General features: G+C 42.4%; 1 protein-coding gene across 1 annotated transcript; it reads right to left on the bottom strand.

The window, feature by feature from the left end:
• Positions 1-3,013: 3,013 nt before the first annotated feature.
• On the bottom strand, positions 3,014-15,521 carry LOC143005211 (serine/threonine-protein kinase 35-like). The gene is made up of 3 exons (XM_076156465.1): positions 14,871-15,521; positions 12,285-13,021; positions 3,014-6,934 (listed from the first exon to the last, which is right to left on the bottom strand). The coding sequence occupies exons 1-2, from the start codon at positions 15,361-15,363 to the stop codon at positions 12,303-12,305; spliced, it is 1,212 nt and encodes a 403-aa protein (XP_076012580.1). The 5' UTR covers positions 15,364-15,521; the 3' UTR covers positions 3,014-6,934; positions 12,285-12,302.
• Between the last annotated feature and the right edge of the window lie 593 nt (positions 15,522-16,114).

The raw sequence follows: 16,114 nt of genomic DNA, 5'->3' as shown, positions 1-16,114 counted from the left end.
ACACAAGTCTTGAATTTTGTCTGTTTGTAGCATTCATTTAATATTTTAGCGCCATCTAAAAAAAGCAGCAATATACAGGTAAAGAACTTTTCTGATTTTTAGTTGTCGCAATATTGCAGTTCCAGCACATGGTTCTGCTTTTCGTGGCATCATCTCTCATCACTCACTCACATCTGCACCTTAGTTATGTTTGGTGCTGAAAGAGGACAGTGGGCTTTGCAGGGCAGCTGGCAGGAGTGCAGAGTCGCTTCTTACTGATGGCAACCTGCTTTTGCTCTGCAACGCTCAATGTGTTGCATTCCAAGTGTGCAGTCCTTTCAGTGCTGTGAGTTTTGGGTAGAGATCAATCTGGCATTGTTTGTTGTTTAATTACACAGCTGTCACCCCCAATCTCAGCACAGCTCCAAGGCTACAGAGCAGTCAGTGCTCATGATTAAGACGTGTGAAACACTATGCCAACCTCTCTGAAATTCACTATTTAGAAAAAGGACATTTCCCTTTTTAATTTAACATTTAGAATCAATAATGAAACATGTAAAAATGCTGAAAACCCCCTGAAAGAATGAAGCATGAAATCCCAAAACATTTCTCAATTGAACACAAAACAACAAGTGCAGCCAGTGAAGCAGAAACACAGAGCTGAGTCAATCCCAAGGCAGAAAATGCCTGAAGACATCATGTGGAACAACTGGTTCTCACGGAAAACTGTAACTCTTATCTCAATAGTGGTTGGCCCGTGAGAACCAGGAGTCCTTCCTGAACATAGAGATGTATCATGGTTCAAAAAGACCAGAAAATAAAGAACCAGCGAGTTGAAAAAGCCCTTAATGAATTTACCTTACTGAAAATGTAACATTGGGCCATATGGGGAAGATTCAGGTCCAGCTGTCACTTAAAGGCAGAAAGAGCAAAAACTACACCTGTTACAGTTTAACAAAATACATATTCTGACAACAATTCCCACTTGTCTATGTATGTGTTGTTTCTGAAGTTTCAAATTTTTGACATTTGACACATTATGTAGATTGAACACATTTTTGTAGTTGAAATGTCCAGCTGAATTTAGAATGTGGGGCTCCCAGCCAAGTTGCCTCCACTCTAACAAGACACAATACACACACAGGGAAGGCTGAAAAACCTTTCAAAACTGAAGAATTTTAAACTGTTGATATCTGAAAAGCTGTGAATTATTGAATGGGTGGATGAATGCCTGAAGTCTGAATGACTAAAAACATGCTTGAATGGTTTCTCTGCCTGAAAGTATGAAGACGTTAGAAGAGCGTAAAGGCATGAAGTGCCTGAAGGAGAGTTGAAGAGATTTGAATGGGGCTTAATGGGGATTTTTCAGCTGGAAAAGGCTCAATATTTTAGAAAAAAGTTGTTTGTTCTGTGTCGGTGTGGAGGCTGGATCAACCAAGACAGTGAGGACGTCCTCACATAAAGGCCCCAGGTCACATCCCAACAGAGTGAACTCACATCAACAGTATTGATCTACTCCAGGATGGCAGCTTTGTTTGGATCTCCAGGTATCCCTTTCATACATCACATCTTCGCAGTTGTCAGCTGTTGACTCATAACTGTGGAGTGTAAAGGGACAATGTTGTTCTGACAGAACTCACCTGGCCGGTTTCACAAGGGCAAACTTGCTTTCCTCAGCTTGCTTGTGTTTAAATTTGAGTGTAGGTGTGCCGATCACGATGGGTCTGCCTGCATGCACACTGACAGGCTACTCTACAGTCTCAGTGTATTGCCGTACACAGAGACACGGCGATCTTTACCTTTGCCTTCACAATAGAGGAGAAACTGACCCAAAAATGAGTGTCAGATATCAGCTATTTTCCACAACTGCTCATTCCTGTCCCAGCATATATTGGGTGAAGATCTGGGCCCATCACAGTATGAACACATGCATGCAGACCTGAAGCCTCTGTGTTTTCCACCAAAGCGTTACATTTGTTATTATGTCCAGGTTATTACGATTCTTTGGTCTTCCCTCACTTCTGGCTCCTCATGGACTCCTCGCTGATCAAGGAAAGGGAATCTCCCTTTAGGTGGATTTTTTCATTGCCATTGTACCTGACTGACTTTAGTCAGACTGAATTTCAGTTTGATTGGATGTTGTTAGACCTGCAGTATCAGGAGTTGCCTGACCATTCGACGATGGAGGCATGAAGCCATCCAGTGGACTGCTGCCATTTTGGAAATTCCGTCACTTGGTTGTCCGTGTGAACACCAACATATGGCAGCCACGAGAGCGTGAGCAGAGGATGTACTGTTTGGAGAGAGGACTTACTGAAGTCACACTCACACAAACACGTGTGTATGTGTGTGAGAGAGAGCGAGAGTTGCTCTATATTTGCTCACACATACTGACCTACAAAACCAATGAGATGCTTTATTACAGAAATTACGATGGTCAAAACTGCTCATCGTGCAAACTGAGTCATTGTGCAAAGTTTCAGTGTGTGCATAGAAACTGTGCAGAATGTGTAGGGTGAGCAAATATACATGATTATTTACCTGACTGAATTATTATAGTTATTGACCTGAACTGGACTGTGGTACATCAGCATGGCTTCTTCTCTACAGCCTTTTATGTCCATCTGACCTGGTAGAGGAAAGCTGCAGATCATCAGAACATCTAATCATGAAGTGGATCTGCCCTTACTTAGGCACTAAATTGAACACTTCTTTTACTATAGCATGTCTTTTACTTCAATGATAAAGTGTCTTTCACCATTAAACATCTAATCGTGAAGTGGCTCTGACCTTGTTTAAGCAGGACAAAGTGAGTTTGTAGCAGCTCTCCTGTGAGGCTGTGACCAGGACAACTGTCCCCTTCTAAAGCTAGTATTTATAACCCTGCATGTCCCGCAGGCACTGGGAAGGGCAGCACACAGCCGGCCAACCTCCATGGAAACAATATGCTTTCCATTTCCCCTGCAGACTTGATAGGATTACTTCACACACCGTTTAATGCTTACTTTGCGATTCACATGCAAATGACAGAATATCACAAGTATTCTCAACCTTTATTGAAACAGGATTCTGAAAGTCAGCAATAAAAAAAGAAACCTTTTTTTTTTTTATACAATCTACAGAATGGCTTTATTGACATTTACAACCGAGGACTGTCAATTCTGAAAGACGGGAGGAGCCACTCAGCGAAAAATGAGCTCCAGTCGTTTGTTACAGTTCCTATCAAGATGAGGAGCAGAGAGGATCGAGAGGGTTTCAATCAGAGCTGTACTGTTCCACAGTGTATCCATTGAGGCAGTTGCATAGAAGAGACTTTAAGGAGAGTGTGAGATAAATGACTTATTATTCATTACAGGTTTGCTGCTATTAACAGGTACAAACAATAACAGAAACACTTTTACATGCACACTACTCCCGTTACCCGCCTGCCCAAGCCCACCCAATAGTTTAGACTGAAAAATAAAGACCGTTACCCAGACTATCCACTGAGTTGCGCAATACCACTCTGAGCAATTGGAATGGATAGGAAGGGTAGAGGTACTGTCCTTACCTGCGAGAAAGTGCATACTCGCAGGCATGGAAGCCTCTATCAAGTTCCCTCTACCCAGAAATAGAGCTTCACACCCCGCATGATCAGACCTGGAGGTCTACGCTAGTCTGGACCAGGCTGATAAAAACCACCAGAACTTCACCAATAACAGTCACATTTACACAAACACTGAGATGAAAGCACAAAACACCTCAAGGGGACTTTTTGTGCCGACATATTTGAGGTGAAGTTAAGATACAAATATGTTCTTTACGTGGTGTTGGTTTCCGTCGGTTTTGGCCTTCAAACAATCTTTGATGTGAGTGTTCCAGACAAAAAATGTGTATTATACGCAATGCTGACTGTCAGAATGAGTGTAAAAGTTGCATTTCTTGGTTTGGGCTTTAGTGGTTTCGACAAAAGATAAGGAGGAAATGCATGCAGAGGCGTCTTCCTTGTTTACATGCTGCAGTAAATTCATGTCAGCTGATTTATGCTGATTTCAATCTGATTACTGTGTTAACTTGAGTTTGAACAGAAGCGATTTACTGCCTCAACCAGTGAGGAGTTACAGTTTTAGTGTGGATGTTAACTTAGTGAGTGGGTGGTGACGCCAGAGCCTCCAACAGGGAGTGGAACCGCTAAAGGAAGTTCAACAAACTCTCACAAAAACGTGATTTTAGTCAGACTCAAAAGGATATAGTATGTGTGTGTGTGTGTGTATGCAGGAAATAAACTGTCACTCATCATATCTACCATGGCTCAACCATTTCCAGTTGTTGTTATTGTTTCACGCTGAGACCATCAAACATAAATACGTTAGTGAGACCAAAAGCAGGAAACTGAGGTAAATTTTCACAGGAGTTCAAGAAATTTAACCAAAGTTCACCGTGACTCATATTCAGCTAACTTAATCAAGGTGCATCAACCGGCTACAATGTAAACATATCCTGTAATACATCAAAAATACAGAAGAGAACAAAACCCCTCCAATTCATTTACAATCCTTAATTTCACAAAAGGGGAAACTGTACAAACAAAACAAAATACTGCCATCACAAACAAAAAGACAGACTTTTTTCATTGTTTCGTGTAACAAGGAATGTCAGCAAATGACGTCTGCATTTTGAGAGGGGGGGGGGGATTAAAATAATGGCTCAGTACAGAAAAGGTTTATGCAAATGTGCAGAAACACGAGGTAGAACTACAAAAAACCCTCCAAAAAGATTCAGGGTCCCATTTCAGTAAAACATAAAAGCCAGAAATGCTAAACCTTCCAACCAAATTCTACAGGTTGACATTTGGTTAAAGGGAAAGGTCACAACCATTCACAATATTCAGCTACGTCTTTGTCCCTCCCATATTTTCAGTATTACGAGAGCAATGTCATCGTTGTGTTCTAGAACAGGTGTGGATGCCTGTGATGGGTTCAAACGACAGCAGAATGCATTATAACCCAACTGACCAGAAGTAGCTTATACATTAGATGAATAGATGAGGCATTACTGCTATGAAACAAAACACAAAATGGCACCATCATCCCACGAGTGGACAAATAATAGACTCAAATCTTAATTTCTTTAGCTGTTCCCTTAAAATGCCACTGGGGAGTCATTATAAATGACAACGCAACCACCTTCCCTCAATCATTTAACGCTACTTCCCAGCTTGAGTAATGTTTGCCCTTAAAGTGGTGTTACAATCTCTCCTCATTAGTCAGCTACTCATAAAACATACCCTCACACAAACACACAGACTTGATCCAGTCTGAATGTGACTTGAATCAGAATGAAATTTGGGCGATGATTTAAACTGCATTTGGTTCACATGTTCCACTCAGTTGATTAATCATTTAGTTTAAGTAAAAAAGTGTTTCTATCTCACACGTTGTAGTGGAGCTGCTCTTCTTCCAGCCTCTCCCTGCTCTGACTTTAACATCTGGCAGTAACGCTTTGGTAACGGGGCACGTACATGCTAATCACGTCGGAGAAGCCTATAGAATGAGCTTAGGTTGTTGTGACGCATATTTAGTGCGGCGCTCTGTACTGTGATCCTTCCCCCAGCACGTCTCATTTAAGTACGGCAAAAAATAATAATGAGAAAAAAGTCACTGATACAACCGATTCTTATGTTAGTCAAGACTTGGAGTATAATGGCCAATTCATAATTATAATTTACTTGGCACCCATTCAACTTAAGGTCTGCCAGTTAAGCCAACTAAATCTCCTCTGAGCCAAATCAAAGAAAAATATGTGAAAGGAATTCTACAGCCAAATTTGTAATAAGCATTTCCAAGGCACCATAGGTAAGAATTTGATAAGATAAAACTTTATTTATCCAGAGGGAAATTGCCGTTTAGAGTGGAAAGACAAAAGGGCAGTGTTTGATGATGTAATGTTAACCATTTTGAACAATTTCAAGTTGTTCACAATGTTTTCACTCATGTTTCACACTTAGGATGCATGAATATTCAGACTGTTAAGAAAGGGTAGAAAATCACTTAGACATCACTTTAACATTCCACTTCAAAGAACAATTCTGCAGATTTTAGGTGCAGTGTTGTAGTGTCACGAGAACTAAACATAGATCCTGGGCCTGGATATGTTTTGGACATTATTGAAACATCTCCAAAGGTTGTGGAAAATGATCATCCAAACATGTCCACCTAGAAACTGAGAAGTTGAAACTTTTTAGTGTTGGTAGCTATCAGACGCTTTCTTGTGCAGTTACTGAGTTTGCTTGCTGACAGCAGTTTGCCTACTGAAAAGTGTTAATTATTGCTATAAATGTAGAAAGCGCAGGATGCTCTGGGTCTTGATCTTTATGTTTGCAATCATTTAGTTTAGTTGCTCTAAAAGCTTTGGCGTTCGGTAAGATTAGTTACTTGATGATTTACGAATTTGTCAGTTGTACATTTTCCATTTACCCTCCTGGACTGAAAGAGTTAATCAGATATGTAAATCAAACTGTCGTTGAATGAAAATGTTTGTAATTAGCCTGTGAAAAGGTGGATGTCTGGATTAATGGAACCCCAACAGGCTGTTGCTGAGCCGCCTATAATTGTTTGCCTAAATTGAATGCCAGGTGTTGCTCATTTGTGTCTTGATGAGGATTTCTCTAGACAGAGGTGAAGTGAGAGGTGCTCAACCAAACATCCCACTAGTCAGCAGACGTAACTTATCTAGCTTTATTAAAATGTTAGAATGGTTAGGACAACACGGATATCCTCAGGTTTAGACAGATGACTGTAAACAAAGATTGAAGGCCAACAAAAAAAAAAAAAAACAGACAAAAAGAAATCCCATACAAGCATCAAAACTGCAGGAAACAGCAGTCAAACACTTTGCATTTCCCTTATCGTCACAGTCTTCAGATTACAATGGGCAGACCCTCGCCGACTTAGCAGCTCCAGGAATTGATGCGGGTCTAGACAGAGAGAGAAAAAAGTTAGTTAGTTTCTACTGAACAAGAGGATGAACAGATGCTAAGTCTAATATTTACATTTATTTATTTAATATCTAGATAAAGCACTTGGAATGAGTTAAGCCCATCCGTCCCATTTCCTCTAAGAACGATCCATCCACGATCCATTTGTAGGGCTGCACCCATTGATTATCTTAAGCGATTAATCTAGATTTTTCGATTAGTCGATTAATCTTCAGATTATTCTTTATTTCTCAATTAGCATAACAGCGAATTCGCCCCAAATTAAAATCACTTGCCTCATAATTTTTCAATATTTTCTTTAATCATCTTCTCTTGAAAGCAAACAAATCTCACAAAGTACGCACTGCATTATTCCACAATAGAAAAATAGTCCAGCCTTAATTCATAATCTCCAAGTCTAAATTTTACAGTCCAACATAAAATTCAAGCAAGTGCTTGTTTAATTGAGACAAAGTAATATTCAAGTCACTTCCAGAAGGAATAATCTCAAGCAACCTCAAGTCACACACCCAGCACATACGCACATCTCTTTCCCCCTCCCTCTTCCTCTCTCTCTAAGGCCAGGGGTCTCAGTGTGTCTTGAGTTGTGGAGACCATAAGAACATAGTAATGCATTCAGCTCACTCATGTATGACTGATAGTAAACAGAAAATGTAAAACAGCCAAACAACAACGCACGGTTACATTAGCAGCGGTGCAGATATTAATTTTAACACAGGGGGTGAGGAAACATTCATAATTTCAATTTCAGTGCCTACTCCAAACACCTTGGTGCCGTCTTGCTGCTGTCCTGACAAAGCGCTCTGGGACGTTTTCACTTCAGGTGTTGTGCATAGCTGCTGCTGCAAGAAGCAGATTGTCTGTATTGTCTTTCTCAAATATTCCCACACTAAAGATAATCGTAGGTGAATTTTTTTTTTTTTAAACTGCAGCTTGTTCTCCAATGGACTGCACGTTTTTGCACTGGAGGTGAATCTTTTCAATGGCAACTATACTGCAACTGTTGCACTGCAATCTCCCTCGGGATAAATAAAGTGTTATGGTGTCATATGCTTTTACCTGGAGTAGCCTTCTTACATCATTTCACCGCTTCAAAGCACGCTATGCAAATTGACGTATTTTCGTGGTCGCTTACGTCAAGGGGTGTCGCCCCAGGCCTACCCATTTATAAACAAATAGAAACAACAAATAGGACGTCACTCTCTACATTTCAGGTGTGGCCACAGGATCCCGGCAAGCTGCAACGACGCTACAATTGGCTTGATGAATGAAAGCGAGAAGAAGAGCCAGGAAGACGAAGTGGGGCAAAGTCTTCAAATGGTGCATGTTATCTCATGAATGCATGCATGTGTGTTTGTGCTGCAATTACCCTTGTACACACAGGGTCCGTGTACACGCATGGTCCATGTACATAGGACACTAGGATTTCCAAAATGTGTGATAACGTGGACAGAATATATATAGTATACATAGTAATCCTGCCAAAATGTTATTATTAATAACACACTGCAATACAAGCAACTATTCACTCTTTCACTATTCCCATTAGTAGATTTGATAAGAACTGGTATCACAGGTTTCAGTCAGGTGAGGTACGCTGCAGCCTTTCTGTTGTTTCAAAAGGTCGGCCTCAAAAATCCAAAACAAAGGACGGCAGAAAACGCTGAGTTGTCCATTTATTCTGGTACTTAACTGTATGGGGAGGTGTAATGCACCACACAACCTGTACACTCTCATTTTGTCTGCACTGTGAGTACATCAAAGCAGCGTCAAAGAGTAAGACATAGGGGGCCAAACCTGGAGCAGTACATAAAAAACAGCCCTGCATGTCCCTCTGTGAACCTCTGTGAACCTCTGTGAACCTCTGCTCTCAGGATAACCACTGGTCAGCATGAAGAATGAAGGAGTTGGAGCCTCTGATGCCTCTGCTGTTATACAAACAGGCCTTTGTTCAACGTGCCAGCGCTCACGGCACATTTGGTCGAGCGGACCACTTTGTTCACGAGTCTGCTGCCACTTGGCTCGTCACCGATAGATACAGTATGTACCCGTCGGAGATTTTACTCGCAAACGCTGTTACATAAGCGATTTAAAGTGGGTTGGGTGTGGATTTAAAAGCTTTATCCTCAGGCCTGCAGAGATAACGGATCAGAATGTCCAGAGCTGACTCGCCACTTTTACGTAGGAGTGTTATCCTGCTGGCTATTTCATTGGCTGGACTCACCCACTGGATATAACCGGGTTTGATCTGTTGCTGATATTAGGGCGGCTGGGTTCAGACCATGCCAGTCATAACATCATATGGTGCCTGTTCACCTGTCAAACAGGGGTTCCCAAACTTTTCCAGGGCCCCCTACAGTATATAACATTAGGTTCCAGCCAAGGCCCCAATATGCAAGACATGTTATCAAACGCAGCGACAATAGGCTACTACAACAAAATTAAAAATAGATAAATGAACCATGTAAAAGCAAATGAATGTATTGTTATTGGTGCAGTAATAATTACATTTGTAATTACTTTAATTACTAATGGGAAGGATGGGCCTAATGGCAACATTCAACATTGTTATAATAATAATTTCATATGATATAATAGAAATACATTATCTGAAATGCCATTAACAATTTGGATCTGTCATCCATTAGATTTCAAAATACAGTGCCATGGATGGTTCATTCAACAGCATTGTGTGTGTGTGCATGTGCGTGTGTGCGTGTGCCCACATTTAGACGTGCTCTGTGTTTTGTACTTTTAAAGTTGGAAAGCCAGACTAACACAAGTTAGGGGTTGCAAATGGAAGGAGGCATTTCAGAGCTCTATGAGCGAGGATGGGAAACTCCTGTCTTCCATACAGTCTGTAGTTAGGGAGGGAAAGCCATCTAGATCAGCTCCAGACAGCGGTCACTCCACTGTTCATCCTGTTCCTCACAGCAGCCCCGTCCAAACACACTCCCACACAACCACCAGTCAAGTCCATTTGCTCCAATATGTCCAAAACTTGAAAAATCTCCCTCCCTGTGGCTCTACTTTCAAGAACTTTACCAAAAAGAATTTCCTCAACGAAATTGCTGCAAGAATGTTGCCGGCTGCCTGGTCAAATGTTCTTCCTTTAGTTTGAAAAAAATCGACTTTTTCGGCATCGGCTGTGTGCTTTTGGTTCAAGTGACGTCGAAGTTTGGACGGTCTTACAGACTCGTTTGAGAGGATCTCAGAGGAGAACGCATTTGGGGGCGCTCGTATCCATTTTTATGCGTGACTGTTAATAACATTTTATGTATGTTGCCTCATACTTGTGACTTATTTCTTTTGGCCAGGACTTCTTCGGAGGCTTGGTCAGCTTGGCTATCAGGTGCATTGTTTTTCTCTTCTAAAACGGCTGGAGCACTTAGAGAAGTCACATACTCGGGCTAGTGAGTTGCGTGAGGGATGTTTTTGAATGCCAGCCAATCAGAAAGAGATCACAGATGATAAGTTCAGATATGCAATGAATGACTAAAATGCTTTAATGAACAGGAACTCTTAACTTATAAAGTACATCTCTTTGCCATGAGGACTCTGATTCGGCAGCTCACTGTAATTGGCTACGGCTACAAATGATCATGCCTGCCTGGTAAATGAATATATGTAGTAAAATAGTAGCAAAGTACAGCCTCGAAAATACAACTACAGGACTGGAACAGCAGGAGTGGAGAGCAGGACCAGGTGGTGCTGTCATTTTAAGACAAACACTAGAAAACGTTTTTGTGTGTGTTTGTGTGTGTGTGTGTGTGTGTGTGTGTGTGTGTGTGTCCTGTGCTTGTACGGACCAATTCATTCAAATCAAAAGCACAGAATGTGATCACCAAATTACAGAAAGATTGAATACACAACGGAGACTTAAGCACTAGAAAATGGAGGCTGCGGCTTACTGGTATAATTAGGTCAATCCCAGAGCTGTCTCACAAAGGCTTATGAGGAAGTCGGTCACTTTAAAACGTTCAAGTTGGGGGCTGTAGTGTGGTCTGTCTCTGCCAGTAAAGCACTCGACCATAAATACGCATAAGAGTCTTTTGTCTCTTTAGTCTGGGTGAGGGGAGAAATTGAATTTTAGTGACCACTGTGGTGTTAATAAAGAAACAACCGCACCAACTGATCTTATTTTACAGCTAAAGATGCTTTCATGTTTTGAACAAGGGCAGGTCAGACTGCAATCCCAATATACTGTATGTAAGTGGAAACAGGCCTAAGCAGAACATGTCAGTTCTAGCTCAAAGAGATCTCACACACACACACACACCCTTTAATTAAGCAGTCTGGAGTTAAGACCTGGTGAACATTCCCCCCCCCCCCCAGCACCACCCTGTTCTTCCATATGAATAATCCAACTATCCCCTCCAAACGACCAAACTAGACAGGGCCAAAAGAATGATGCAGCATATTTTTGCACAGAAAATGAAATGATCCTAGTACCTGGGTGAAAGAGCAGCCAGCAGGTAATGACTGACGTGAACGGCCCCGAGCACAGCGGCACAGAGGGAGGGGCCCTTTAACTGCAAATGCTCCTTAGTCCCGAACACAAGCATCTGTGTGGCCCGGGCTCTGGGGTGGAGGTTACATAAGAGCTGTGCTGGTTCAAACACACTTCGGTACAAACTGCACGAAAACACCTCCTGTACGCAATGGTCAGACACTCCAAGGCCCCCAAAATCAATCAATACAACAATTATAAACGTTAATCCAGCCTCTAATCCTTGCTATCCCTTTCTGCCATACATAACTTTACAACAGCCTGAATACAGGCCTGAGCAGAGCGAAGAATTAAGGCGCCGGCAATAACAACCTCAAGCAATCAGGAAGAATCCATCAGAGGGAATAACAAACAACAAATAAACCACTCATCGTACGGACGCAGTTAACAGGTTTGCTTTGTTCGCTTGCTTAATCTACGTATGAGGGAAAGCAGGTCAGGTGAGGAAACGCATGCAAGGAGAAATGACACAGGTTATGAAACAATGGATTGTCTCCACGCTTCTATAATATGAATTAGTTAGAGTTTAGTTTAAAGTTGTTGTGGTTTAGTTTGGCTTTCAAGAATTTAGTTTGCCACTCTGCCACGCTATCTCCCCTCCCTCTCAACTAAAAGTTACTCTTGTTTACATGATTAATCCTGTTGTGATTCTAAAGACACACAGATATCTGACAGACCTGGTTAAGAAACAGGAGTGGGAGACATTAAAATTCCGCGTGATCAATACCCAATAGTCACGGATCAAAGTGGAGAACAGGCTGGAAGTGAAACATCAAAGCTTACTGGGGTGAGACAACATGAAGATGAACGGATGAGTACCTGTGAAACAATCTGGTGTCATGCGGCGCACATGACCTGGTCCATTCTGGCCTGCAGCTCAAAGGCGTTGGGCCGGTCCTGAGGGTTGACGGCCAGCATGTCCTGCAGCAGCTTCTTCACTCCGTCAGACATGCACGACCTGCGTTTCTGTGGGATGTTCAATACCATCTTTGGATTCTCTAAAAGTGCCTCGCCCACCGGCACAATTTCCGCCCCTTGCTTCACATATGTACCCAGGAGCTCGCGCTTAGAGTCAGCATCAATGAAAGTAATTCTCTCCAACATGGCCCAGATGATGATGCCCAGAGCAAATATGTCAGCCTTGGCTGTGTAGTGGCCCTCCCACACCTCGGGCGCCATGAAGAAGTCAGAGCCGCACGCCGACGACAGCCAAAACTTATTGACGTTGACTATTTTGTTCTTGTCATCGCCGACTTTACGCTCGCCGGCATGTCCTAAACCAGCGCAGACTTTGCTCAGGCCGAAATCTGCCACCTTGAGGACCGGCGTGCCCGACTGCTCCGAGATGAGGATGTTGTCGGGTTTGAGGTCTCTGTGGACAATGTTGTTTTCGTGTAAGAAAGCGACAGCGCTGGTGAGCTGGAGCATGAAGCTGTTGTTGGTTTGTGGGTCGGGTCGTCGTGAGAGGATGAACTGGTTCAGGTCCCCTCCATCGCAGAACTCCATGACAAACCAGAGGTAACAAGGCTCCTCTGGCGGACCCAGCACTCTCTCACCTGCAACAGACACACACTAGTCACTGTGATATAATCATGGTACATCGCTCAAAGTTTCAGCTAGAACAATGTCACACTTGTGCTGATCCGATGACAAGCCAGTAACTACATTTACATCTGTTACTGTTATTATCTAAATATGAATGAAGTGTTGCATGATTGAAATGTGGGATGGGTTGCTATAATTACTTAAATAGTTTAAGTAATTCAATTTACAATGACAAAATCTAGGTCCGTTGTTCAGGAGTAGGTATGCATTGGTTTCTATCCACTTCAATGTAATTGTCAATTTATGGTCTCAATCTGAGCATAATCAAAGTTTCTATATGCATGTCAACTAATTGAGTCAGTCTGGGAAAAAACAACAAATGATTTCACCATCACTCCTTTCAAATACACAATATTTTAATGTCTCAACTGCCAGAGAGCTGTAAAGACTATTTCATATTCATAACTGTAACACAACCGATTACTTTACCCAGCATCCTCACTTGAGCATGCTTCACTGGACAAGCCTTGGGTTCAGTAGGATCTGTCAGGATGAGACTCTGGCACTGCAACTTCTCAAGTCAATTAACCCAGCACAGTTTGTATACTTAAACAACAATTTAAGTACAAAACTTGTCTGCATTTTCCTTGGTGTAATAGGTAAACCAACCTTTACAAATAGGCAACCGCACCTCAATATGTTACGCAAGAGCAATGTTGGACTGGAATTTGCAGAGTCACAAACCTCCAAAATCAACTTGCAAACAAAACATCCTGCATTCAACTGTTAGCTAGCTCTGAAATGGCATTAACATAGGAAATCACTGGCTGGTTTCTCCAAGAAGATAATAAATAACAATACACATTTCTTCATTGTCTTCCATTTTCCAGTGATTGTTTGTTTGTCAATATTACATCAGTTCATCAATAATTTCCACTTTTCCCTCAGCGCAATTTTCATCGCTGCGGGATTAACCACAACTAGTGTAAACCAGTTACCACCACACACACACAACACAAATCATTAGTGGTCTGAATTGATCAGCCGATAAGGGATCAATCTATGCTTTTGATCTAAGATGATCAAATCACTCTCTTTCACAACTTGTGATCTCCTCACAAGCAGCCAATACGGTGAGCCAATGGTGGACTAAAAGGTATGATAAGGACAAACATACAAGTAACACACGCGCACACATGCATATAAGGCTCCATACTTTTTTGGAAGTCATGGTGTCAGCTGAGAGAGAACCACGGCCAACACAGCGGACTCCATTTTGGTGAGCCTGGGAGTCCTTACAAAACCAGACCCATCCCCCAGCGAATATGTGTCATGGCGACAACATAATCAGCATTTAAGGGTCAATTTGGTCAAATGGTAAAAGCACAGCCCAATACACGGGCAATAGCTGAGGAAGACTTTGCTACAACTCAGCTAACAATTGTCAACACGGTATAACAGAGATCCAGCGTTAATCCGGCTTGTTTTGACGCGGTCGGTTATGTCACACTGGTTGAGCAGCGTCATGCAACTCCCTGGTGGCTCAACATTCCCTGCATGACACAGCACACACGGTGTCTACATTTAGCTAGAAATGATCGTACGCGACAACGTGCAACATTACCATTGATTGATGTCAACACGGCTATCTTACACAACCACTCAGTTAAAACCTCACCAGTTATATTGTTTGGCAGAGTTGAACATCCCTCAAGCTACTGTAACAAACCACCGTCTAATCCAACAAATCTGCCATTTAAATCGACATTAACCACCAAACCACCACCAGCATTATTCGCCTTGTTTATGCGCATTCGGGGTGGCTAAACAGTTGGCTAGCTAGGCTACGAGCAGGCTCACCTTTCAGTGAAGTCTCCACTAGGCGCAGGTACTGTCTGGACCTTTTGTTGCCGTGGCTCATTTTCTGGGCCATACCGTTCCTCTGCAGTACACACTCCTCCAGTTGGACTACATTTTGGTGCCTTTTCTCAAGGCTCGTCAGCGCCCAAAACTCCTGAAGAGCGAGCTCCACGTTTTCCGGCGCGTCGCATCGCAGTTTCTTCACGGCAACTTTAGTACCGGACCTACGGGCTATCGCTTCGTACACTACGCCGTAGCTGCCCCTTCCCAGTTCCCGCAGCAGGTTGTAGCGAGGCGCCATGACCCGACTCTCCAGGTTGCCCGGCTTGAAGAGCCCGGTGTCCTCCTCCATGTCATGGCCCTCTTCCGTGTTTCCCACGCTCAGACACCGCAGCACACTGGACTCATCCACTCGCGCGATGCTCTGTTGTTTGCGGCAGGCTTGCGCGCTCCTCGTGCGTCTCCTCCGCCTGTCACTACCGGCTGCATCCATAAACGCGTCTCTTCACGAAGGAAGCCTTACATCGAGAAACGTCTGCATGTTGTAGCTACTAACGACACCGTGCAAGTACTAACTGTTTGGCAGGTGGAAAAACAGCGATCAATGAGGCTTAGGTCAAACAGAGAGAGGGGGTAAACTGAGGAAAGGCGCGGTCAAGATTCATAAAATGCTCAACAAAACTTCCGGTGGAAGGCTTCAAAATAAAACGTGAATTGATTCAGATCGTTTCTGGGCCCTTGACTAAACAACACACACAGTGTGTGCCACAGGCTAAGTAATTAATCATGTTATAGAAAAGGGCAGGCAAAATGACGCATTTTTCAAGTAAAGCAGTGTCATTCAACTGTGATTAGCATCTGTTGAACAATTACACTAATATCTGATAAGGAAAAAGACAACTGATTAAAAATGATGGAAGATATGACCCTGTACGTCAGGCGTGTTGTCTATGCTGCTTTTCAATGACTTCACATTCACCCATTCATACACTGATGGCAAGGGTATACTGTGTTACTGTGGTACTAATCAAATGATGAAATCGTTTGATCATTAAAATAATCTATAGTTACAATTCCTTCCTTCTTGTAATGTTAAATAGCTTATTTTTTCCAACGCAAACTGGATAAAGTGCATTGACGCTCATTCACAGGCAATTTCAAATTATTTATTTATTTATTATGTTGTGCTTATTTTCTTCTCAAATATTATTCCCTTCGCAAGAATTCTTTTAATACAATTTTGC

Source organism: Genypterus blacodes, unplaced genomic scaffold (assembly GCF_046128005.1).
Source record: "Genypterus blacodes isolate CSIRO-AG114 ecotype Tasmania unplaced genomic scaffold, CSIRO-AGI_Gbla_v1 ptg000070l_1, whole genome shotgun sequence".
NCBI classification, from domain to species: domain Eukaryota; kingdom Metazoa; phylum Chordata; class Actinopteri; order Ophidiiformes; family Ophidiidae; genus Genypterus; species Genypterus blacodes.
This window is presented reverse-complemented; position numbering and strand designations above follow the sequence as displayed.